This window comes from Scyliorhinus torazame, chromosome 8, assembly GCF_047496885.1.
Source record: "Scyliorhinus torazame isolate Kashiwa2021f chromosome 8, sScyTor2.1, whole genome shotgun sequence".
In the NCBI taxonomy this organism is placed as follows: domain Eukaryota; kingdom Metazoa; phylum Chordata; class Chondrichthyes; order Carcharhiniformes; family Scyliorhinidae; genus Scyliorhinus; species Scyliorhinus torazame.
The window spans coordinates 33803258-33828705 of NC_092714.1; the positions used below are offsets into that span (position 1 = coordinate 33803258).

General features: G+C 46.1%; 1 protein-coding gene across 3 annotated transcripts in view; it reads right to left on the bottom strand.

The window, feature by feature from the left end:
• chaf1b (chromatin assembly factor 1, subunit B) overlaps nt 1-25448 on the bottom strand; it is a 42789-nt gene that overhangs the window by 16323 nt on the left and 1018 nt on the right. The window contains exons 1-8 of one of the 3 annotated variants that reach the window (XM_072513337.1): nt 24436-24508; nt 19893-20028; nt 13614-13746; nt 12809-12929; nt 11414-11517; nt 10092-10188; nt 7742-7820; nt 1350-1443 (exon numbers count right to left, since the gene is read on the bottom strand). In XM_072513337.1, the coding sequence (XP_072369438.1) occupies nt 1350-1443; nt 7742-7820; nt 10092-10188; nt 11414-11517; nt 12809-12929; nt 13614-13746; nt 19893-20018 (754 nt within the window). In that variant the 5' untranslated portion in view covers nt 20019-20028; nt 24436-24508. Of the gene's footprint in view, nt 1-1349; nt 1444-7741; nt 7821-10091; nt 10189-11413; nt 11518-12808; nt 12930-13613; nt 13747-19892; nt 20029-21438; nt 21587-24435; nt 24509-25448 lie in introns of those variants that run through there. The other 2 variants (XM_072513338.1, XM_072513339.1) reach the window with 2 other exon arrangements.

Below are 25448 nucleotides of genomic sequence, written 5' to 3' on the forward strand. Positions count from 1 at the left end.
CAGTTAAATATGGCGGGCGGGTTGCTGATTTTGGTGCCTGTCTCGCTTTCTTGAAACGGAGTGCTCTGCAGCTGGTTTCTAATCCGCTGGCACCTTCACCCACATTCTCAAGACATCTGCTCACACTTCATCCCTGGTCCCCGGAGAGGAAATGTAGCCTGGGAGTCCAGTCAGTAACAGGGCTTTAATGGCCCCTCTTCGTGTTGTACCTGCTGTCCCAGAAATTGGAATTACCAATCATGTTTCATCGCATTCAGCATCTGTTTAGCACAGGGCTAAATCGCTGGCTTTGAAAGCAGACCAAGGCAGGCCAGCAGCACGGTTCGATTCCCGTAACAGCCTCCCCGAACAGGCACCGGAATTTCACAGTAACTTCATTTGAAGCCTACTTGTGACAATAAGCGATTTTCATTTCATTTTTATTTCATGTCATTTTCATCAGCCTTCATTGCCTGTTGCAAGTTAAGAGAGGAGTGCTTCCACCTGCTGGTTGCAGTGAGTTTTGCCACATCAGCTGCCGACCTTCCACGAAGGAACTTATTTAACTTTGCGTCATGGCAGTCATGTGACTGAGACATCAGACTGTAGAAATGCTGTAGGTAATTCTAGGCGTGTACTTCGGTATAGTGAGACAGCAGCTTTAGAGCAGCTCACGTCATGGCTGCCATCCTTCTAAGAGTTACATAAGTTGCTGAATGTCGGTTATAGGAAGTGATTTGTGTAGCATTTCAAATAAAACTGCTTTATGATTCAAACCTGTTTTTTGTTTTAAAGTTCTTCAACCCAGTTATCGAACAAAAGAACCTGGAATTAAATTGCACTGGATGTGAAAAAACAATAGAAGTACTGTTACCAGTTTTGAAACGGTTGTTCAAGCATTTCTCATACACCCTAGAAATAACTGCTGTTCAAAATGGCTGGAAAGAGAGCTACGTTGCCAAAGATTTTCATCTTACCCACATCCAAAATTGCCCTTAGTGTTGGGTGGGGTTACTGGGTTATGGGGATAGGGTGGAGGTGTTGACCTTGGGTAGGGTGCTCTTTCCAAGAGCCGGTGCAGACTCGATGGGCCGAATGGCCTCCTTCTGCATTGTAAATTCTACGATACAGGACAAATGCAAGAATGCCAAATTTCAAACAATCACAACCATTTACGCTGCAGGAGAAAAGGGTGCTGATTGGTTGGCAAGTCAACCCTGATTGGCCAAAGTGTTGCCATCGGGAAAACAGGGGGGGGGGGGGGGGGGGGGGGGGGGGGGCTACTGGCTCCCCGCGCTCCCTGGTAATTCAAAAAGAAAGGCTCCGCCATCACTCCGCAAAGAGTGAACAAGCATCGGAGGACTGCTTACCTGGAGTGAGAAGCAAGGAACCGTCTGGTGTGAAGGTGAGTCGGCGGAAGAACGATTTCATGCCGTCGTCATGAAACATTCGATAGGTCTTGGTCTGCCATTCGTCGAAAACAGCAAAACATGGAACATGAGTGAATAAACACCAACGCCAGAACTGAACAATCCCGAGGTAAACTTTTTCCCGCATCTTACACTTGCATCGGGCTTCCCACTTACAAAGATTTGCATAAAGCACAGTAGATAATGAGTGACCATTCAGCATGACAGAGAAAAGGTTAAGGAGAGGACTGGAGCATGGTCCAAAAGGATTATTTGGAAGGCAGATTGAAGGTGTCACCATGATGAATGTGCAAAAGGCCCAGTGTGTGTGGTGAGGAAGCTTAGCAACGAGAAGCGAATTGCCACCTATTGCTGAACATGTTGCGTCGCTCTCTGCCATTGGCTGCACACAAACTATACCTCGCAGCCAACTTCCAAAACGAGTGCCACAAAATTGCTGTATTCGATCTGTAACTATGTACAACTCTTATTGGAATCTTGTTAGCCCTGTTAATGACTCTACTTCCCCCTCTCCCTTAATTCAACTTTCTTTTCCTTTCCAGTTCTCTTCTCCACCATTTTGCTTGTTAACAAGAGAGACTCTACGACCCAACACTCGGGGGTGAGCCCAGGAGTCCAATGCATTCCCCACAACTTTTTTGCCACAAAAAGGTGACGTGAAAAAATTCCAATTCACGCTGCACGTCACAAACTGCACCCCACCAGCCATTCCCGGATTATCGAGTCACAGGATAACGTATTGTGGGGCATGAGGAAATGCAGCCGGCATTGAACATACCATTTGAGACCAGAAATAGCTGGTAACCATGGGTCAATAGGGAGGAAATTAGAGAAATTAATATCAGCAGAGGAACAAGTATTGGAGAAACTTGGGAACTAAAATCCAGCAAATGCCCAAGACACGATTGCCTACACCCCAGGCCATCTCCTCCAAAAGAGATCGCTACAGAGATAGTGGATGCGCTGGCTATGGTTTTCCAAAATTCCTTAGATTCTGGAACAATCCCATTGGATTAGAAGTTAGCAAATGTCACGCTGCCGTTTAAAAAAGGAAGCGGAGAGAAAACAATAAACAACTGGCCGGTTAGCCTGACATAATTTGTCTGGCATCTATTCCAAGTCTTAACAGTGCACTTAGAAAAACATAGCATGATGACACAAATTTATTAAGAGGTTTTTGGGGATTTAACAAAGAGGGTAGATGAAGGGAACCAGTAGATGTAATACACCTGGAATTCCAAAAGACATTCAGATAAAGGTGCCACACAGAAGGTTAATAGGCAAGCCATGGAATGAAGAGTAATATATATGCATGGATAGGGGATTGGTTAATGGATAGAAAGCAGAGAGTGGGCATAAATGGGGCATATTTAAGCTGGTAGGCAGTAAAGAGTGAGTGTTACAAGGTTCAGTGTCAGAGCTTCAGCTATTTAGACTATGTTAATAAATGAAGAGACAGAGAATAATGTATCAAAGTTTGCTGATGATACCAAGCTAGGTGGAAAGGTAACAGTGGGAAGGACACAGTAGCTGCAAAGAGATACAAGTAGGTTAAGTAAATGGGCAACAAGATGGCAGATATAACAGTATAACATAGGGACATGTGAAGTTATTCGCTTTGGTCATATGAACAGAAAAGCAGAATATATTTTAAAAGGTGAGAAATTTGTACGTGTTGATGTTCTAAGAGATTTGGCTGTGCTCGTACAAGGAACACGAGCATACAGGTGCAGCAAGCAATTAGGGAGGCAAATTGCATGTTAGCTTTTACTGCAAGGGGATTGGAGTGCAAGAATAAAGCCTTGCTACATTGTACAAAATTTTGGTGAAACACTGCAGATCTGGTCTCCACGTTCAAAGCAGATACTAGCATTGGAGGCCGTTACAGTGAAGGTTCACTAAATTGGTCCCTGGGACGAGGAGGTTGTCCAATGCCAGAGGCTGAGAAAATTGGGTCGATTTCCTCTGGCGTTTAGAAGAACGAGAGGCAATCTCAGTGAATTTTTGAAGGGGTTTGATAGGGTGGGCGGTGAGATGGTTTCTGTTGGTCGGGGAATCTAAACCACAGAGGCGCAGACTCAGAGTAAGGGGCTGATCATTGAGGACCGAGATGAGAAATTATTTCACTCAGAGGGCTGTGAATCTTTGGAATCCTGTACCCCGGAGGGTTGTGGATGCTCCATCATTGAATACATTCAAGGCTGGGATGGACAGATTTTTGGTGTCTCAGAGAATTAGAGGCTATGGGGAGTGGGCAGGAAAGTGGGGTTGAAGCCCAACTGTGATTGGATTGAATAGCGGAACAGGGATAGTGGGCCATGTGGTCTACTGCTCCTATTTCTTGTCGCCTTGTGCTACTAGGTGCAGGCTTGGGACACTCATTTGGCCCCAACGTCAGGGTTACGGAGCCTGCTGCGAAATCCAGCTGTGTTTCAGGTTGGCAGCGAACCTGGGAAAAGCTAGAAACGCAATCAGTTTTAAACAAACGCTAGGGGGGAGGGGCAAGGGGGAACTAGATCCAAGGTCTGCGATAGATGGGGAGGAGATATTAAATATTTTAGCCCAGAGACAAAGGAAGTGGTATTGGGACAAATAAAGAAATAAATGATGCGTTCAGAAGAGGTGTGAAAGACAGAACGATGTGGCGTAGGCATCCAAAAGCAGAAAGAAGAGAAAAACCAAGAGTAAAACTGGAACCTGTGAAGGAAAACACAAAATGGGGTCAGGTTACAGTACGAAATCGTTGAACTCAACATCGAGTCCGGAAGACTGTAAAGTGCCGAATTGAAAGACGAGGTGCAGTTCCCCAAGCTTACATCGAGTTTCGTTGGAACAGTACAGGAGGACAATGGGGGGGAAGAATGGGAATGCAATGTGGGGAATTAAAATGAGAGGTGACAGGAAGTCCGTGCTTGGAAACTGAGCAGAGATGTTCTGGCAAAGCCATACCCAATCTGCATTTGGTCTCCCCAATATAGAGAAGACAACATTATGAGCAGCGAATACGGTATTCCCAACTGAAAAACATGCGTGTCAATCGCTGTTTGACCTGAAGGAGTGTTTGGGGCCTTGGAAGGTGAGAAGAATGGAGTTAAAAGGGAAGGTTTTATGCTTACATAGGGCTGTGAGAAGGTGTTGGGGGTGATTACGAAAAGGTCCAGGGTGTCACAGGCGGAATGATGCGTTTTGTGGTGGCTTCACACTGGAGGTGGCGGAGAACGGTCCATTGAATATGGAGGCTGATGAGGTAGAAAGTGAGGACAAGGGATCCCCATCATGGTTCTGACAGGGTGGGGAAGAGGTGAAAGTGGATGTGCAACAAACAGGACGGTCAGTCGACGGCCCCGTCAACGGTGATGGGAAAAGAGTCCTCGATTCAGGGAAAAAGACACATCAGAAGGACTGGTATTGGGAAGATTGCATCGTCAGAACAGATGTGGCAGAGATGGAGAAACTGGGAGAGTGGGACAGCACCTCATGCTTCAAATTAGCTCTTTACAGTCTTTCCAAGTCAACACCAAGTTCAACAACTTCTGACGTGAACTCTGCCCCCATTTTGTGTCATTTATATCCACAGGTTTTGGTTTTACTTGTTTCTCTTGTCCTTGCGTTCGGGTGACAGATGTCCATCAGTCTGCCAATCACACCATCCCCCCCCCCCCCCCCCAGTGCTGACAGACAGTCATTGACCTGCAACGTTAGCATCTGTGGGGCGAGTAATAGAGTTACCAGATTTACAGCATCGTCTATGTTTGAATTCAGATTTCCAGCAGGCGCAGTATTCTGCCTCTGCACAGTACAAATTGGCTGCACGCAAGACAGATGGCAACACAAAGTAATTGCCCAGCCCCAGCTCATTCGGCTTTGCAATGCTGACAAGAGGAACTTGCTTCACAATAGCCAGCCGGAAGCTGAAACCACTATTTTTAAGCCCTCAATTATTTACAGTATGTATAAAAAGGGAGGGATTTACTAGGCTAATTATCAAAGACTTTAAGATCCCAAATGTAGTATTCTGGTTTGGAGGTGGCAGGATCGCAAGCCTCGTTAAGGAAAAGGATTTGAATTTCCATCGCGCCTACCCCTCAGGACACCCCAAAAGTGCGTTACAGCCAAAATACTTCTGAAGTACAGTCACTGTCGAAACGTGGGGAATGCACACAGCAAGATCCCGCTGCAGCAATGAGGTGATGACCAGATAATCTATTGTAGTTATTTTTCACGAGGGTCTAAGCAGGTTAAGAGGACACCACAACCCAATTCTTCTTCAAAATATTATCATGGGATCTTTGACATCCCCCAGAAAGTTAGGACAGGGCCGCGGTTAAATTTCCCGTTTGAAAGGTGGCACCTTCAACTCTGTGACAGATTATGTCAACTTGTTCAGACCAACAAACTCGTTGGAATGTGATAGAGGATCAGTGCTAGCTTCCTGCCACAAGAGGTCCCCACAGGCATACAATTGCCAGCAAGGAACCCGTGACCAAAAGCAGGTCGTGCGGCTTTAAAATACTCCCCAGAATTGACAGGTTTTCAGTCAGTGCCATTGAATCAAAGATTTACCTTCATAAAACATCCTGCGCAACCTCAGTATGTCGGAAACCATGTTCTGGAACTCCCTCCCTAGCAGCAATGTGGGTGTACCTACACCACCTGCGGCGGTTCAAGGGGGCAGCTCAACCCCACCCTCTCGAGGGCATTTAGAGATGGGCAATGAATGCAGCCCTGGCCAGCGACACCCACATCCCGCAAAAAATCAATCTGTAAAAATTGGTGATGGTGAAAATATAATGGACAAATAGGATGCCCAAAAAACATCTTTGGAGCCAATGAAGCACTTTCTGAAACCATGTCATTGTGGTAATGTGGGCAGCCAATCGGAGCTCACCAGCGTGGCAACAGGCAGCTAATCCTTTTTGGTGATGTTAACTGATGGATAAATATTGGCCAGGAAACTGAGAACAATTCTATGTTATTTCAGAGAGTCTCAATTTCAGATGAGGAGATTAATATCAAGTTTAAAAAAAAGGGGCAGCACGGTAGCACAGTGATTAGCACAATTGCTTCACAGCTCCAGGGTCCCAAGTTCGATTCCGGCTTGGGTCACTGTCTGTGTGGAGTCTGCACGTTCTCCCCGTGTGTGCGTGGGTTTCCTCCGGGTGCTCCGGTTTCCTCCCACAGTCCAAAGGTGTGCAGGTTAGGTGGATTAGCCATGCTAAATTGTCCTTAGTGTCCAAAATTGCCCTTAGTGTTGGATGGGGTTACTGGGTTATGGGGATAGGGTGGAGGTGTTGACGTTGGGTTGGGTGCTCTTTCCAAGAGCTGGTGCAGTCTCGATGGGCCGAATGGCCTCCTTCTGCACTGTAAATTCTATGTTATGTTATCTCCCTTCCTCTTCGTTGAAATAATGCCAGGTGATCCTTTGCATTGTACACTGTATGTTGGGAGAGCCGTTAGATACAGCTCGAGGTGAACAGGATCAAAGGAGGGTGTAGGAGAACAGGAACAAGCTATTGAGTTGGATGATCGGCCATGATCATAATGAATGGCAGAGCAGGCTCGAAGGGCCGAATGGCCTCCTCTTGCTCCTATTTACTCTGAAACATTCTGTCTCCACTCGCTCAAACCTTTATTAATTCATCCCTCAGCTTTCTTTTTTCTGGACACCCAATCCTTTCCTATTGTGTCCAACAGGCAGGTGGGGGCCTCAATTTCATGCCTCACACTAAAGACAGCACTTCAACACGGTGCAGGAGGATCGGTATCAACCTTCGTGGGACAACGCACAACCATTTGATTCTGTGACGAGTGCTGCAACTGAGCCACGCCTATAGATGTTGGGGGTGGTGTAACTGCAGACGTGCTCGGTTTTGCAAGTCCCAAAAGCCAACGGTGCTACAATAAAACACAGAGGGGTGGCATTTCCTTTGGGGGTCCCTGGTCTCCTGACATAACACTGGTAGAAGCCTCCAGAGAAAAGGCCGCTAAAGCCGAATCCTCCGGGACGTCTGCCGAAGTTAAGAGTGGGAGACTGGGAAAACCGCGCATGAATTCCAGGTGTTAATACTTCCAACAAGGACGGAATGTTTGGTTTGATAATATGACTGAAGTACATCTGGTTCAAGTCCTTGCTGTTGGACTGTACGAGACCAGACAACGTCACTCGGCCCGACACCGGCTGCCAGCAATCTCTCTCAGCCCCACTGAGTGCAGCGTGGGGAAGAAAGGGGAATGTCGGTCTGCACACCCGCATGTTGCTAAAGAATTAGCCCGCGCTAACAGCACTCGATGCAAAGTTATTGAAGGACCAGTTCTTTTACAGTATAGCATACCTCCCCTTCACAACCAGATGACATCTTGCTGACATTAAAAGCTACCCGCCTGGTCTGTGTGCTGTACACTCGCATAACTCTGTCAACCAAAAGATACAAAGGTTACACTTTTAACACCTTGCATTTGTTCAAAAATCGATTCAAACTGTAACACATAACATTAATGAGCACATAATGGATGTGAAACCACAAAGGATTAGATTGGATAACCAGCACAGAAACAGGCCATTCGGGCCAACCAGGCCATGCTGATGTTTATGATCCACCCCGTGCCTCTTCCCATCTTAATCTCCCATTGTAACCATCGACTCTCTTCTTCCTCACATGCTTATCTAGTTCCCCCTTAAATGCATCTGTACTATTCATTTCAACCACTCCCTCTGGTAGGGCTCCACATTCTACTGTTCTTTGGGGGAAGAAGGTTTTTTCTGAATTGACTGTTGGGTTTCTTGACGATTTCCTTGTATTGGTGGTCTCTAGTTAACCTCTTCCCTATAAGAGGATGCATTTGTGGTCATCTTCCAGGATTCTATAGACTCTGGAATAGTTCCAACAGATTGGAGGGTAGCTAGCGCGGCCCCACTATTTGAAGAGGGAGGTAGAGAGAAAACCGGGAATTATAGACTAGTCAGCCTGACGTCGGTAATTGGGAAAATACTGGAGTCCATTACGAAAGATTTTATTGCAAAGCACTAAGAAAACAGTGGCAGGATCAGACAGAGCCAGCATGGATTTATGCAAGGCGAATCATGCTCGACAAATCCACTGGAATTCTTCGAGGATGTAACAAGTAGAGTCGATGAGGGGGAGCCAGTGGATGTGGTTTATTTGGAATTTCAGAAGATTTTTAACAAAGTCCCACATAAGAGATTAACGTGTAAAATTCAAGCGCATGGGATTTGGGCTAGTGCATTGGGAATGATGGAAAACTGGTTGGCAGGCAGGAAACAGAGGAGGAATTAACGGGACGTTTTCCGAATGGCAGGCAGTGTCTAGTGGGGTACCGCAGGGGTCGGTGCCAAGACCCCAGCTAATGAAATAAATTTAACATCTTCAATTTTGTACATGACACAAAGTTGGGTGGGAGGGTTAGCTCAGAGGATGCAGAAATGCTTCAGTGTGATTTGGACATGTTGAGTGGGCAAATGAATGGCAGATGCAGTTTAATGTGGATAAATGTGAGGTTCTTGCTATAGAGGGAGCACAGAGAAAGTTTACCAGACTGATTCTTGGGATGGTGGAACTGGCATACGAGGAGAGGTTGGGATTATATTCGGAGTTCGGAGAATGAAGGGGGTGGGATCTCATAGAAACCTATAAAATTCGAACAGGACTGGACAGGGTAGATGCAGGAAGGATGTTTCCAATGCTGGAGGAGTCCAGAACTAGGGGTCACAGTCTGAGGATACGGGGTAGACCATTTAGGACTGAGATGAGGAGAAATTTCTTCACTCAGAGAGTGGTCAGCCTGTGCAATTCACTACCACAAAAAGCATTTGATGCCAAAATATTGTATGTTTCTAAGGAGTTAGATGTAGCTCCTGGGGTGAAAGGTTGAAAGGATACAGGGAGGAGATGGGATCGGGATATTGAGTTGGATGATCATAATGAATGGTGGAGGAGGCTCGAAGGGCCAACAGGCCTCCCTCCTCCTTCTCCCATTTTCCAGGAAACATTCTCTCTGCATCCATTCAATCCAAACCTCTGTCCGGTCACCCCTAAGCCTTCTTTTTTCAGCAGAGAAGAGACTCAATCCTTTCCTAATGTGTCCACTCGACTATTTCCGGCATCAGACCACAGGCAAACAATAAAGTGAATATATTCAAACTGCTCTTTTGTCCACAGCTGAAAAAGCAGACAAAGAAAGGCACGCGACATAAACTAGCTTTGAAAAATCCCCCCAATTATCCCGACATTAATTAACCTTGCTTTGAAGTTGAGGTTGCATTGTTTTCGGAAAGTTAATTATGGAAATACTGAGAAATAAAATAGATGAAAGAAAATTAATTTTGTATACATTAATCCAAAGCTGAGCAATCTAGGAAAAACTGACTTGATAAATTATCTTCACATCAGTTGAATATAACTCAATGTCGCTGGACCATAATCCTGGAATGTCCCTCCCAACCTCACTGCACCAGATGAACTGCAGCAGTTCGAGGCGGCGGTCTCGCGGGCAATTAGGGATGGGCAGTAAAACGCTGGCAAATCCCGTGAAATAATTTTTAAAAGCTCAGTCGGGCTACCACGTTTCAGGTTAAAAAGGTGCAGTAAACCCCAGAATTCACTGTAAGATTCATCAGGAATTTGCCTGAAACAGGAACAATAGGGAAAGTGCTAGCCAACCTACCGGTCACAGCTCAGTGTAGCAATGTACTGCCCCAGAGGATCCCAAGTGACACCTTGCACATAGCTCTTGTGTTCATTAAAGATTGACAGTTTTGTTCCTGAAAATAAAGACACAAACGACTTGGAGTACAAAGCAAAAATTCAATGCATGTATAAAATAATACGGTCCGCTTATCTCCAACAGTAAGTATTTCAAGGCGAGTTTTAGAATTAACACACACAGCATGTGCATCGATTATCGTGCATTTTCAACCCAGCGATACATTTATGCGCCACAAGCTCTGGAATTGCGGGCAGAGTCGATCAGAGCTTCATCACCCTTAACCCAAAATGCAATTCTCCACAGTCAGCACAGACCATTGCCATCTTGTCAGAAAGCATCAGTGCCACAGAGAGTGGGAGGGTGTGGTGGGGAACAAGAGATGTTTGGAGGGAAGGAAAACAAAAGGGATTTATTGACGCGTGCCTGGCAGAGCAAAACTGCACCTGTGTTTTGTCAGACCTGGCTTTACATCCAGAAAATCCAAAGAGGTGAAAGTCTCTACTCTCAATTACAGGGTCCAACGGAAAATTAGGTAATCACCTCAATTTAAATTCTAGTGGACGCGCAGGGAGAATTCATAACACAACCTGTCCACAATTTGGCATTAACACGGCGATTTCAATCACTCAGGCGCTGAAATATCACACTTGTGGAGCAAAGGGGTGGAAATACGTCACAGAGCAAGTAGCAATCTGCAATTAACCATTTATGGAGGAACACTGGCTCTGTTCACACATCGCTCAGTGACTGAACTAACAGCAGTCTCACCACATTATCATTTAGTGCACTCAAACACCCACACAGAGGAGCTAGTGCGTGATAGGGAGTGGAAAAAAGCACAAATCAGAAAATATATTGAAGCGGGCTGGTGGCATAGTGGTATCGTCACTGGACTGGTAATCCAGAGGCCCAGACTAACGCTCTGTGGACACGGGTTCAAATCCCACCATGGCAGCTGGTGGAATTTAAAGTCAATTAATAAATCTAGAACATAAAGCTAGTCTCAATAAAGGGTGACCACGAAAACCATCACCAATTGTCGCAAAAAACCCACCTGGTTCACTAATGCTCTTTAGGGAAGGAAATCTGCCGCCCTCACCTGGTCTGGCCTACCCAAGTCCACAGCAATGTGGCTGACTCTTAACTGCCCCTCTGAAATGGCGCAGCAAACCACTCGGTCCATGGGGAAAATATGGATGGGCAAAGGAATGCTGGCCCAGCCAGCAACACCCACATCGCGTGAATCAATAAAAAGTTGCACGAGTTTGATTAGTATTTACCTTTATTAACGTCCCACATAATGGCAGTGTTATCAACTGATCCAGACACCATGTGATTGCCGTCAGTTGTCCAGCAGATATCATATACATCCTCTATGTGCCCTCTACATAACAAAACACACACACACAAAACAAAGAATATTCAGGTTAGCAGCATAAACGAAAACAAAATCCAAGTGATTATATCTAAAATCTTCATCTTGAATGTCAGGCGTAAAAACCCAAAGTGCTTATGATCGAAACGTGATGTCGCAAGGAGCAACGCTACAATGACGGGTGACGTCGTTGGTGGAGGGATGACTATTGGCCAGGACAACTCCTCTGCTCTTCTTCCACGGTGTGTCGCGGATGGTTCAGACTCACGAGTATAGGGGGCGCCTGGGGAAGCTGCTGGCACCAGTGGAGCCATAACCCAGAGTTGGCACCTCTTCTGAGGAAGTTGTGGGGGCAAGGAGTGGGTGAGAACAGTGAAAATGGGGTACGGAAATGAGCAGGAAGATGGGGGGTCACAAAATGGGAACGATAACCGTACCACACGGCATCGTTTAAATGGTAGCGAAAGCTCAAATCAACAAAAGTGTACAATGATCCCTCTCAAATAGGTTGTGGTTCCAACAGTGCGGAACAGTAATACACATTGAGTCACAAGTTCAGAACATCAGTGGCTAAGAAATATTAGCAGGAGTAGGCCATTCAGCCCTTCGAGCCTGCTCCACCATTCACTAAGATCATGGGCGCTCTTCAATCTCAACTCCACCTTCCTGCACTATCCCCACATCATTCAATTCCCTTAGCATTTAAAATACTATCGGTATCCACCTCGATTATAGTAAAGTCTCCACAGTCCCAGATGACCATCGGCTACTTTTCCCTTTGAGGGGGAGAGCTGACTGGTAGTGATTTAAGCTGAGGATCACCACACCTCTGGCGAGGGCCAGGTTGAGAAGGCGGAGCCTTTATGAATAACCTCAGCCGGTACGGGAATTGAACCTGCGCTGCTGGCCTTGCAAACCAGCTGTCCAGCCAACTGAGCTAAACCGGCTCCCAACGCCTGAATATCCACACACTCTGGGATAGAGAACTTAAAACACCCTTTGAGTGAAGGAATTTCTCCTAATCTCAGTCCTAAATGGACCACCCTTCATTCTACACTGTGCCTCCCCCCGCCCCCATTTACCCAGTCCTAGACTCCCCATCCAGGGTACGTAGTCCCCAAATGTCACACCCAAAAGCAATTCAAATTTTTTTGAAAGAGTGACGGTAAAAAATTATTTCCATCGTAAAGTGACTGCTGCCTTTAATCCCGCCCTCATTATCCCTTATTGGGCACTCCGAACCAAGGCCGTTTCTGTCAGGAAATGAAGAGCAGGACTAGACAACGAGATTTATCCTTACCGCAATGTTTTGAGTACTGTCCAGTTCTCCTTATTTAACTGCGTGTCCTCTTCAAAAAGGTTTTGTTCTTGTTCTTTGACATCTTTGTTGTCATTCAGTTTCCATAGCAATATTAGCGCATCTGTGGTACACAGATAGAAGTTTGGGTTGGTCAACACAATAAAACCATTTTGGCCATTTAACCACCTCTGAACGTAATCAGCAAACAGTTGGGACAATCTATTCCGAAGGATTAAGACAGAATTTCCCAATCTTCCCCCTCCTCCCGTACGTCTGCGGATTAAACGCGCCAGGCAGCGGTGCAGTGAGCAATACCAATCGGGGGCCATCCTTGCTCCAACTGTTGATCTGCAGTGATGCCGCCAGGGCGATAGTGGGAGCGTACAGAGATTTGGCCGGGTCATCCCCAAGTCCTTGCTGGTGAGGAATAATGGCCAGAGTTCCTTTCCAAAATAGCCTGGCTGGATCCCAACTCTGTGTAAAACTAAGCTATCTCAGAGCAAACATTCCAGTTCTCAGTCCAGAGCCTGAGGCTAAAAGGCCTCCTGAAAGTGGCGGTCCCACTATAATCGAGCCAAGAAACCACCACATTTATCATGTTCTACAGGTGGCACTCAGGCTGCATATAGTTCGACAAATTCCCTGGGCAGTTAACGGACCAAGACCCACTCCACACAAGTGCCCACTACTACCTTTAACGGTCACACAGCTGTGATAAATGGTTTGGCTAGACATTATTACACAAGTCAAGGCTTTCCAATTTGACAAAGTCCAAACACTCATTTAATCAAAAGGTTTCACTTACCATCTCCTCCTGACGCGAGGATCTCACCGCTCGGAGAGAAACGTACAACATTCACTGCCTTTGTGTGACGTATTAAGTTTGATAAAATATCTACAACTGCTTTCCCATCCTGGCCTTTGTCAGCCTTCCATATCTGCAAGAAAATAATGGTGTTGAAGGAGCTGAAGGTGGCTTATTACTCAGCAAGCTTATCCAGTGAGCAAGGGAGCACCTGCATACACATCGGTACAAACGACATAGGTAAAAATAAGGGATGAGGTCCTAAAGGCAGAATACAGGGAGCGAGGAAGGAAGTTAAGAAATCGGACCTCGAAGGTAGCGATCTCAGGATTACTACCGGTGTCACGTGCTAGTCAGAGTAGAAATGACAGGATATATAGGATAAATACGTGGCTGAAGAGTTGGTGTCAGGGGGAGGGTTTCAGATTTCTGGGGCATTGGGACCGGTTCTGGGGGAGGTGGGACCTGTACAAACCGGACGGGTTACACCTGGGCAGGATTGGAACCGATGTCCGAGCGGGGCTATTTGCTAGAGCGGTTGGGGAGGTTGAAACTAAAATGCCAGGGGGGTGGGAACCTACGCAAAGAGTCAGAGAAAGAGAGAGCAAGGACAAAAGCAAAAGGTAGAAAAGTGAATAAGAAAAATGATAGGTGGAGAAACCAAGGACAAACTTCAAACAGGGCAGTAGAGAAAAATATTGAGAGCAAGACAAACATTGTGAAAAAGACAAACTTAAAGGCTCTGTGCCTTAATGCACGGAGCATTTGCAATAAAGTGGATGGAACTAATCGCAAAGATAGATATAAATGGGTATGATATAATTGGGATTACGGAGATATGGCTGCAGGGTGAACAGGGATGGTGAACTGAATGTCCCGGGGTTTTCAGTATTTAGGAAGGACAGGCATAAAAGAAGAGGTGGTGGTGTGGCACTGCTGGTTAAAGAGGAAATTAACACAATAGTGAGAAAGGACATTAGCTCTGACAAAGTGCGGTCTGTATGGGAAGAGTTGAGAAATACCAAAGGACAAAAAGCATTAGTGGGTGTCATATATAGACCCCCAAACTGGGGTTGGGAATGGCATTAAACAAGAAATTAGTGATGCAGGTAATAAGGGAATATCGGCGATCATGGGTGATTTTAATCTTCACATAAAGTGGGCAAATCAAATTAGCCACAATGCAGTAGAGGAGGAATTCCTGGAGTGTATACGGGATGGTTTTCTTGACCAATATGTGGAGGAACCAACTAGAGAGCAGGCCATCTTAGACTGGGTACTGTGTAATGAGTAGGGAATCATTGCCAATCTGGCTGTACGAGGCCCCTTGGGGATAAGCGACCATAACATGATGGAATTTTTTATCAAGATGGAGAGTGAAGTCGTTGATTCGGAGACTCGGGTGCTGAATCTTAATAAAGGGAACTATGAGGATATGAGGCGTGAGTTGGCCTTGACAGATTGGGGACAGTTACTTAAAGGGATGACAGTGGATAGACAATGGCAAACATTCAAGGAACGGATGGAGGAACTGCAGCAACTGTTCATTCCTGTCAGGCACAAAAGCAAAGGGGGTAAGAGGGCCAATCCATGGCTTACAAAGGAAATTAGAAATAGTATCCGATCCAAGGAACAAGCATACAGATTGGCCAAGGAAAATAATAGGTCTGAGGATTGGGAGCAGTTTAGAATTCAGCAAAGAAGGACGAAGGGATTGATTAAGAAGGGGAAAGTACAGTACAAAAGGAAGATTGCAGGGAACATAAATACTGACACTCAAGAGTTTCTACAGATATGTGAAGAGAAAGAGATTGGTAAAGAGAAATGTAGGCCCACTGCAGACAGAAACAAGGAAATGCATAATAAGGGACAAAGAAATGGCTGAGCAACTGAATACATACTTTGGTTCTGTCTTCACAAATGAGGACACAAATCAGATCCCAGAAATGTTGGGAGAATGAAAGGTGTAGTGAGAGGGAAGAACTGAGGGAGATCAACATTAGTAGAGAAAGGGCAGCACGGTGGCGCAGTGGTTAGCAATGCTGCCTCATGGCGCTGAGGTCCCAGGTTCGATCCTGGCTCTGGGTCACTGTCCATGTGAAGTTTGCACATTCTCCCCGTGTTTGCGAGGGTTTCGCCCCCACAACCCAAAGATGTGCAGGATAGGTGGATTGGCCATGCTAAATTGCCCCTTAATTGGAAAAAATGAATTGGGTACTCTAAATTTTTTTTTAAAGTATAATAAAAAAACATTAGTAGAGAGATGGTGCTGGGAAAACTGATGGGATTGAAGGCGGATAAATCCCCAGGGCCTGAGAATTTGCATCCCAGAGTGCTTAAGGAGGTGGCTCTGGAAATAGTGGATGCAGTGATGGTTATCTTCCGGGATTCTATAGACTCTGGAACTGTCCCTGCAGATTGGAGGGTAGCTCATGTCACTCCGATATTCAAAAAGGGAGGTAGAGAGAAAGCAGGGAATTATAGACCAGTAAGCCTAACATCGGTAGTGGGGAAAATGCTTGAACCCATTATCCATAGCGGAACATTTAGAAAGCAGTGGCAGGATCAGTCAGAGTCAGCATGGATTTATGAAGGGAAAATCATGCTTAACAAATCTGTTGGAATTCTTTGAAGAGGTAACCAGTATAGTCGACAAGGGGGAGCCAGTCGATGTGGTATATTTGGACTTTCAGAAGTCGTATGACAAAGTCCCGCATAAGAGATTATTGTGCAAAATTAAAGCGCATGGGATTGGGGGAAGTGTATTGAGGTGGATAGAAAACTGGTTGGCAGAGAGGACACAAAGAGTAGGGATTAAGAGGTCCTTTTCAAATTGGCAGGCAGTAACCAGTGGGACCCCAGCTATTCGCAATATATATTAATGATTTAGATGAGGAAACAAAATGTAACATCTCAAAGTTTGCAGATGATACCAAATTAGGTGGGAGGGTGAATTGTGACAAGGATGCAGGGATCCTACAGCAAGATCTGGACAGATTGGGCGAGTGGGCAAACCAATGGCAGATGCAGTATAATTTGGATAAGTGTGAGGTTGTTCATTTTGGAAGCAAAAACAGGAAGGCAGATTACTACCTGAAATTGGGAGAGGGGAGTGTGCAGCGGGACCTGGGTGACCTTGTGCCCCAGTCGCTGAAGGTAAGCATGCAGGTGCAGCAGGCGGTAAAGAAGGCTAATAGTATGTTGGCCTTCATTGCGAGAGGTTTAGAGTACAGAAGCGGGGATGTGTTGCTGCAATTGTACAGGGCCTTGGTGAGTATTGTGTGCAGTTTTGGCCTCCTTCTCTGAGGAAGGATGTTCTTGCTCTCGAGGGAGTGCAGCGAAGGTTTACCAAACTGATTCCAGGGATAGCGGGACTGTCATATGAGGAGAGATTGACTAGGTTGGGATTGTTCTCGCTGGAGTTCAGAAGAATGAGGGAGGATCTCACAGCGACTTATAAAATTCTAACAGGACTAGACAGGGTAGATGCAGGGAAGATGTTACTATGATGGGTGTGTCCAGAACAAGGGGTCACAGCCTGAGGATTCAGGGTAAACCATTTCGGACAGACATGAGGAGACACTTCTTCACACAAAAAGTGGTGAGCCTGTGGAATTCATTACCACAGGAAGTAGTTGATGCTAAAACTTTAGAATATATATATAGCACTTGGGAGAATGGGATCAAAGGCTATGGGGAGAAAGCAGGATTAGGCTATTGAGTTGGATGATCACCCATGATCGTGATGAATGGCAGAGCAGGCTCGATGGGCCAAAAGGCCTCCTCTTGCTCCTATCTTCTATGTATCTATGTATCCCGAGCAGCAAAATTACCCGAGTATTACAACATGCTGCCGCGTCCCTGCGTCAGAAATGTGCCTGCATGTGGACACCAAGACCGATACCACCATCAGAATGGACATCTCGCCAAGACCAACAATCACAGCTTAGAAATAAATGAAAACCCTTTGGAGATGATTCTGGAGGAGAACCCAGACAATAAGGAACCACCCAGCAAGCTGGGAATGAATAAAAGGAGAGAAAAGACAAGTGGAGGATGTTTAACAATTAGTTAATTAGTGCAGCAGTGCAGTTCTGGATTATCAATAAGTTTGTGAGGCTTCTACCTGCCAGGATTCTCTGTTCAGACATTTGGCTGGGTTATAGTGACTCGAGCAGAGATTTTTTTTAAAAAATCATTCATGTTGGGTGGGTATCGCTGGCTAGTCCAGCATTTATTAATCATCCCTAATTGCTCGAGACGTTGGTGATGAGCTGCCTTCTTGAACCGCTGCAGTCCATGTGGTGTAGGTACACCCACAGTGCTGTTAGGAAGGGAGTTCCAGGATGTTGCCCCAGTGACAGTGAAGGAACAATGATATATTTCCAAGTCAGGATGGTGAGCGGCTTAAGGGGAACTGCCAGGAGGTGGAGTTCCAAGGTAGCTGCTGCCCTTGTCCTTCTGGATAGTAACGGTCGTGGGTTTCGACAGTGCTGTCAAAGGAACCTTGGTGAGTTATAATGATAATAATCTTTATTGTCACAAGTAGGCTTACATTAACACTGCAATGAAGTTACTGTGAAAATCCCCTTGTCGCCGCATTCTGGCACCTGTTCGGGTACACTGAGGGAGAATTCAGAATGTCCAAATTACCAACAGCACGTCTTTCGGGACCTGTGGGAGAAAACCGGAGCACCCGGAGGAAACCCACGCAGACACGGGAGACTCCACACAGTGAACTAAGCCGAGAATCGAACCTCGAACCCTGGCGTTGTGAAGCAACAGTGCTAACCACTGTGCTACCCTATGTATGAGTTCCATGGTGATGTCACAGAGTAAACTTATAATAAAGACGAAGGGAGAGGAGAAAGAGAATTTATTGCTCTTTTTCTTTAAATTAGTTGATCTTGTCATTATTTAAAAGGGGTTGGGGGGGAGGATTTGATTTTTGATTTGTTTTGATGTATTATTGTCACATGTATTAGTATACAGTGAAAAGTATTGTTTCTTGCAGCTATACAGACAATGCATACCGTACATAGGGAAGGAAGGAGAGACTACAGAAGTAATGTTAGTCATAACTAGGATGTAGAGAAAAGATCAATTTAATACAAGGTAGGTCCATTCAAAAGTCTGATGGCAGTGGGGAAGAAGCTGTTCCTGAGTCGGTTGGGACGTGACCTCAAACTTTAGTATCTTTTTCCTGACAGAAGAAGGTGGAAGAGAGTATGTCCGGGTGTGTGTAGGGTCCTTAATTATACTAGCTGCCCTTCCCAGGCAGCGGGAATTATAGACAGAGTCAGCGGATGAGAGGCTGGTTTGCGTCATAGACTGGGCTACATTCACGACATTTTGTAGTTTCCTGCGGTCTTGGGCAGAGCAGGGTCCATACCAAGCTGTGATACAACCAGAAAGAATGGTTGCATCTCAATGGTGCATCTGCAAAAGTTGGTGAGAGTCGTAGCTGACATGCCAAATTTCCTTAGTCTTCTGAGAAAGTAGAGTCGTTGGTGGGCTTTCTTAACTATAGTGTCGGCATGGGGGGACCAGGACAGGCTGCTGGCAAGCTGGACACCTAAAAACTTGAAGCTCTCGACCCTTCCTACTTCGTTCCCATTGATGAAGATAACGGCATGTTCGCCACTATGCTTCCTGAAGTCGATGACCATCTCCTTCGTTTTGTTGACATTGAGGGGGAGATTATTGTCGTCACACCAGTTCACCTGATTCTCTATCTCATACTCTGTCTCGTCATTGTTTGAAATCCGACCCACTACGGTGGTGTCATCAGCAAATTTGAAAATCAAGTTGGAGGGGAATTTGGCCACACAATCTGTATAAGGAATATAGTAGGGGGCTGAGGACACAGCCTTGTGGGGCACCGGTGTTGAGGATGATCGCGGAGGAGGTGTTATTGCCTATCCTTACTGATTGTGGCCTGTGGGTTAGGAAGTTCAGGATCCAGTCGCAGAGGGAGGAGCCGAAGCCCAGACCACGGAGTTTGGAGATGAGTTTCATAGGAATAATAGTGTTGAAGGCTGAACTGTAGTCGATAAATAGGCATCTGACATAGGTGTCTTTGTTATCTAGGTATTTCAGTGTTGAGTGCAGGGCCAGGGTGGGAGTACAATGGGATGCTGACTGTCCAACATACAAGAAAGCCGCTCCAATTACAGCCCAAACGGACATAATCACTACCAAATTGTTTTTCCACAAACATTTTTAAAGAGCCAGTTGCCATCTCGACCATCACAAAATCTAAGCCGCCCAAGTACATACCCGGACTGCGCTGTCTACTCCTGCAGAGGCCAGTCTGTCAATCCTTCCATCTGGTCCATGCTGAAAGTCGACACTGTATACAGGTTCCTTGTTGTGCCATGCTATTTCACACGTGACAAACTTCATGCTGCTTAAGCTGAGGGAATGTGGGTGGGGCGGGAAAGAGGAGGAAGAGAAAAGTTACAATTAAGCAGTCATTATAACACAACACAGAAAGCAAGCTCTCTTTGGACTGCATGTGGGCCTCGGAGATGCTTTTAAATCCCTGCAAAGAGATTTCAGAAGCAGCAACAGGACCTGTTACAATTCGTGCCCTCAGTGAAGAGTAGGGAGGAGAGGGAATTTCCAATCTCAGCAGGTCCATCGTAAGCAGATCTTTCGACTCAGCCCCGCATTCTATGCAAGGTTCGGAGAGATTCTGTGTTTGGAAATGCTGAATCAGTTTTAATTTTGGATTTCTGGTGATTTTTGAGTGTGAAGTCTCAGCAATGAGACAAACCTTGTCACTAAAAGAACGGTTATAATTTTTAAAATACAGAAAAGCGCTGGGAACACCATTGGCTGAAATGTTAAACTGACAGCAGACACTGAATGACTTGCTGAATATTTCCACTCTATAGTCCAGATTTGGAGATCTTGCTTTTGGCATTTATACTCTGACAGCCATACTGTGGGTTTAACACTGCTGGACTGACTAATGTTTCACTTATTTTGGTGCTTTTCCTGCATTGTTAAACGATTAACAATTGAGTGTGAAGGTGGGAAATAGATCCACTTGTATCGCACCTGGAGGTCATCCTCCAGTGGGCTGCCTCACCAATTTCTCAATGTTGGCGCAACATGTACCCCTGAGAAAATTATTTCTTATGCTATAGACTCCCTCACTGGTCTGCAAGTCAGAACCTTTAATAATTGTAGCTGAGCACAGAGATATAGTTGGTCGTCATGAAATCTGGGCATAGCTTAAGATTGAACATTTCTCAATTAGTTCTCAAAGCGTCAGACTTTTTTATATATATATATATATATATATATATATATAAAATAAAAAGAGTTTTGTTAAATGTACCGGCAGCCCAATGGCTCTGTGTGTAAAAGTACCTCCCAGAGTGGTCCTGAGCCACGCGAACCATAAATTGCCAGTAATAAGCCATGGTCTTTGCCTCGTTGATTGCACACTGACTATTGCTTCAGCTAAGGTCAACCAGCCTTGGTAACCTTCTAGGTGAAAGGGAAAGAGTGTTCCTGCGGCTGAATGCTAGTCAGTGACATCCTGCTGGAACGTGTACACTGGGGGAGGGTAATGCCAGGCATGGGCATTAGTGATCCTCTCCCCCACCACTCTCAAGACTCACACGTTACAAACACATGCCAGCACTAGACACTGGAGGGCTGTCAATGTTGAAATCAAGGTATCATCATCTCTGGCAGAACAGAAAAATGGACAAAACCGGAAGTAGGACAAGGGAGGAAATACATTCTGAACCAGCCTGAGAAATACTAGGTTGCAGGACTGAGCATCTAAATACACTTTTACTTTCCTTACCCGCAGCACAGTGGTTAGCACTGTTGCCTCACAGCACTGAGGACCCAGGTTCAATCCCGGCCCCAGGCCACTGTCCATGTGGAGCTTGCACATTCTCCCCGTGTCTTCGTGGATCTCACCCCCACATCCCAAAGATGTGCAGGGTAGGTGAATTTGTCACGTTAACATTGCCCTTTAATTGGAAAAGAATAATTGGCTACTCTAAATTTTTTTATGCACTCCACCAACTTTAAAAAAAAAAGACTAGCTTTATTACAGTCCTATAGAAATCAATAGCATATTATAGAATTTACAGTACAGGAGTAGGCTATTCGGCCCATCGAGTCTGCAACGGCCCTTGAAAAGAGCACCCTAGTTAAGCCAAAAAGAAAATGCTGGAAACTCTCAGCAGGTCTGGCAGCATCTGTAGGGAGAGAAAAGAGCTAACGTTTCGAGTCCAGCTGACCCTTTAGAGGTCATCCTTTAAAGGGTCATCTGGACTCGAAACGTTAGCTCTTTTCTCTCCCTACAGGTGCTGCCAGACCTGCTGAGATTTTCCAGCATTTTCTTTTTGGTTTCAGATTCCAGCATCCGCAGTAATTGGCTTTTATCTTAGTTAAGCCTACGTCTCCACCCTATCCTCGTAACCCAGTAACCTCACCTAACCTTTTGGACTCTAAGGGGCAATTTTAGCATGGCCAATCCACCTGACCTGCACATCTTTGGACAGTGGGAGGAAACAGGAGCACCCGGAGGAAATCATTGCAAACACAAAAGGGGCTTTTCACAGTAACTTCATTTGAAGCCTGCTTGCGACAATAAGCGATTTTCATTTCATTTTTCATTTCAAACACGGGGAGAACGTGCAGACTCCACACAGAGGGCGGAATTGAACCAGGGCCCCTGATGCTGTGAGGCAGCAGTGCTAACCACTGTGCCACCCTATCTAATATCAGAGCCTACTACATCCTTAATGTATTTCTTTTATAAGACCTTCAGACATAGGAGCAGAATTAGGCCACTCGGCCCATTGAGTCTGCTCCGCCATTCAATCATGGCTGATATTTTCTCATCCCCATTCTACTGCCTTCTCACAATAACCCCATATCCCCTTATTAATCACGAACCTATCTATCAAGAGTTCCACAGATTCACCACCCTCTGACTGAAGAAATTCCTCCTCATCTCTGTTTTAAAGGATCGTCCCTTTAGTTTGAGATGGTGTCCTCTGGTTCTAGCTTTTCCTACAAGTGGAGACATCCTCTCCATGTCCACTCTATCCAGGCCTCGCAGTATCCTGGAAGTTTCAATAAGATCCCCCCTCATCCTTCTAAACTCCAATGAGTACAGCCCCAGAGTCTTCAACCGTGCCTCATACGACAAGCTCTTCAGGGATCATTCTTGTGAACCTCCTCTGGACCCTTTCCAAGGCCAGCACGTCCTTCGTTAGATATGGGGCCCAAAACTGCTCACAATACTCCAAATGGGGTCTGACCAGAGCCTTATACAGCCTCAGAAGAACATCCCTGGTTTTGTATTCTAGCCCTCTTGGCATGAATGTTAACATTGCATTTGCCTTCCTAACTGCACATTAACATTAAGAGAATCGTGAACAAGGACCCCCAAGACCCTCTGTGCTTCTGATTTTCTAAGCATTTTCCCATTTAGAAAATAGTCTATGCCTAAATTCCTCCTTCCAAAGTGCATAACCTCACACTTTTCCACATTGTATTTCATTTGCCACTTCACTGCCCACTCCTAACTTGTCAAAATCCTTCTGCAGCCCCCTTGCTTCCTCAATACTACCTGTCCTTCTACAGATCTTTTATCATCTGCAAACTTAGCAACAGTGCCTTCAGTTCCTTCTTCCAGATCATTCATGTACATTGTGAAAAGTTGTGGTCCCAGCACAGACCCCTGAGGCACACCACTAGTCACCGGCTGCCATCCTGAAAAAGACCCCTTCATCCCCACTGTCTGCCTTCTGCCAGTCAGCCAATCCTCTATCCATGCCAGGATCTTACCCTTTTAACAGCATTTTGAACTATTCAAAGCCAAACTCTGCAACGATCATTATCTGAAGATAAAATTAAAGATGCCACAGCCTAACAGTAACCTGTGTTCTATGGTTTTCTCCCACAAATCCCGAAAGACGTGCTGTTAGGGAGAATTCAGAATGTCCAATTCACCTGTGTACCTGAACAAGCTCCGGAATGTGGCGACCAGGGGATGTTCACAGTGACTTCATTGCAGTGTTAATGTAAGCCGACTTGTGACAATATATAATTACAATAGATGCGGACTGGCCTGTTTTGTATTTCCAATACACCCAGTTACAATTAGTTCAGCCTTCTCAAGGCTATCAATATTCAATGTGCAGCCCTTCAATTAATACACAGCACATCACCCAACTCTAAAAACAAAATTCTCAATGGCATATTAACATTTTCATAGATTTGCAAATGATAGGGCCTATTGAGCAGAGAAAGGTGTGTGTGTGTGTGTGTGTGTGCGGGGGGGGGGGGGATAGGAGAAAGCTCTGCTCCTGGAAGCAACAAGTTAACAGCACATTACCAACAGTGGCCTCCACAACAACTTGATCTAAACAACCGGAGGGGGGGGGTGTTAAAAGTTCGAGCCAGGCGAAACTTTGCACGAATTGTACAAAGCTGGAGTTGGGCTGGAGGGCAGCTTCATGTCACTCCGTGGCAGATGCACAGAACAGGCTTTTTTTTTTTTAAATAAAGTTGGGACAGACCTTACTCCAAAACAGAAAACGTCTCAGGGAAGGGGGAAATTATTGCATTTAATAAAGAAAACCAGGGGGGGGGGGATCCGAGCCTTGCAGCAGCCGCCCCGGTATGAGTGACAAGGGGATCCCCTGAGGGTGAGCTGCCTCCCGTCTCGGCAGATTGAGGTTTTTAAAATAATAATAGTTAGGTTTAAAGATCCCCCCCCCCCGGCCCGAGCTGCAGGCCGAGAGTGTGCCGGTAGGGAAGCCGCATCTGAGAACGATACCTTAGCCCAGCTCAGCGCTCCGCTTCCCAGCAACAAGCGAGTTTCCCGCGCGCGCCAGTAACCGCCCCCGCCCGCCCTCCCTCGCTGCCAACGAGGAAGCCGCCACTCCTCCAGCGCCAAGATGGGCCGCTCCCGGCTCCAGGCTCCAGGCTCCCGCCCTCCCCCGACAGCGCCGCCGCCGCCGCCTTTCAGCCGGGCTCAGGTGGCGGCGGGTTGTGCGCTCTGTGCGTGTGTGGAGGGTCCTGGTGCCAGCTCCTCTGGGTGTCCTGCCCTGTGTGCGACAATTCTCTCCAGCTGATTGAGGATAGGTCTAAGGGCAGCACCGTGGTTAGCACTGCTGCTTCACAGCTCCAGGGTCCCGGGTTCAATTTCTGCCTCCGGCACTTCCTCCCCCCCCCCTGTCTGCGTGGATTTCCTCTGGGCGCTCCCAAGGTGTGCAGGTTTAGGTGCTTTGGCCGTGCTAAATTGCCCCTGAGGGTGGGGATTGGGTGTGCAGACTCGATGGGCTGAATGGCCTCCTTCTGCACTGTCGGGATTCTATGATGGGCAAGAGGAGATTTGTTTAGAGATGATCAGAATCATGTGGGGACTGGGCAGAGTAGGAAAGGAGATGCTGTATCCGCTGGTAAAAGGATCGAAAGCGGGAGGGCGAACGTTTTAAAAGTGACTTACAAAAGAAGCAAATGTGATTGCGAGGGAAAAAAACGAGTGGTTCGGGTCGGGAATGCACTGCCTGGAAGTGTGGCGGCGGAAGGTTCAATCGAGGTTTTCAAGAGGGCATCAGGTGATTATTTCAATAGGAATAATGTGCAAGGGTACGAGGAAAAGGCAGAGGAATGGCACTAAGTCATGATGTGCATTTGGAGAGCCATGCAGACATGATGGGCCGAAGGGCCGCCTGCGCTGTAACAATTCTATGATTATGAAAATGGGGGGGGGAAAGAGGCTGTTTGGATATCAACCAAGAATCATCCAACTGGGTGATGTGACTTCATTTTCCAGTTGACATTCAA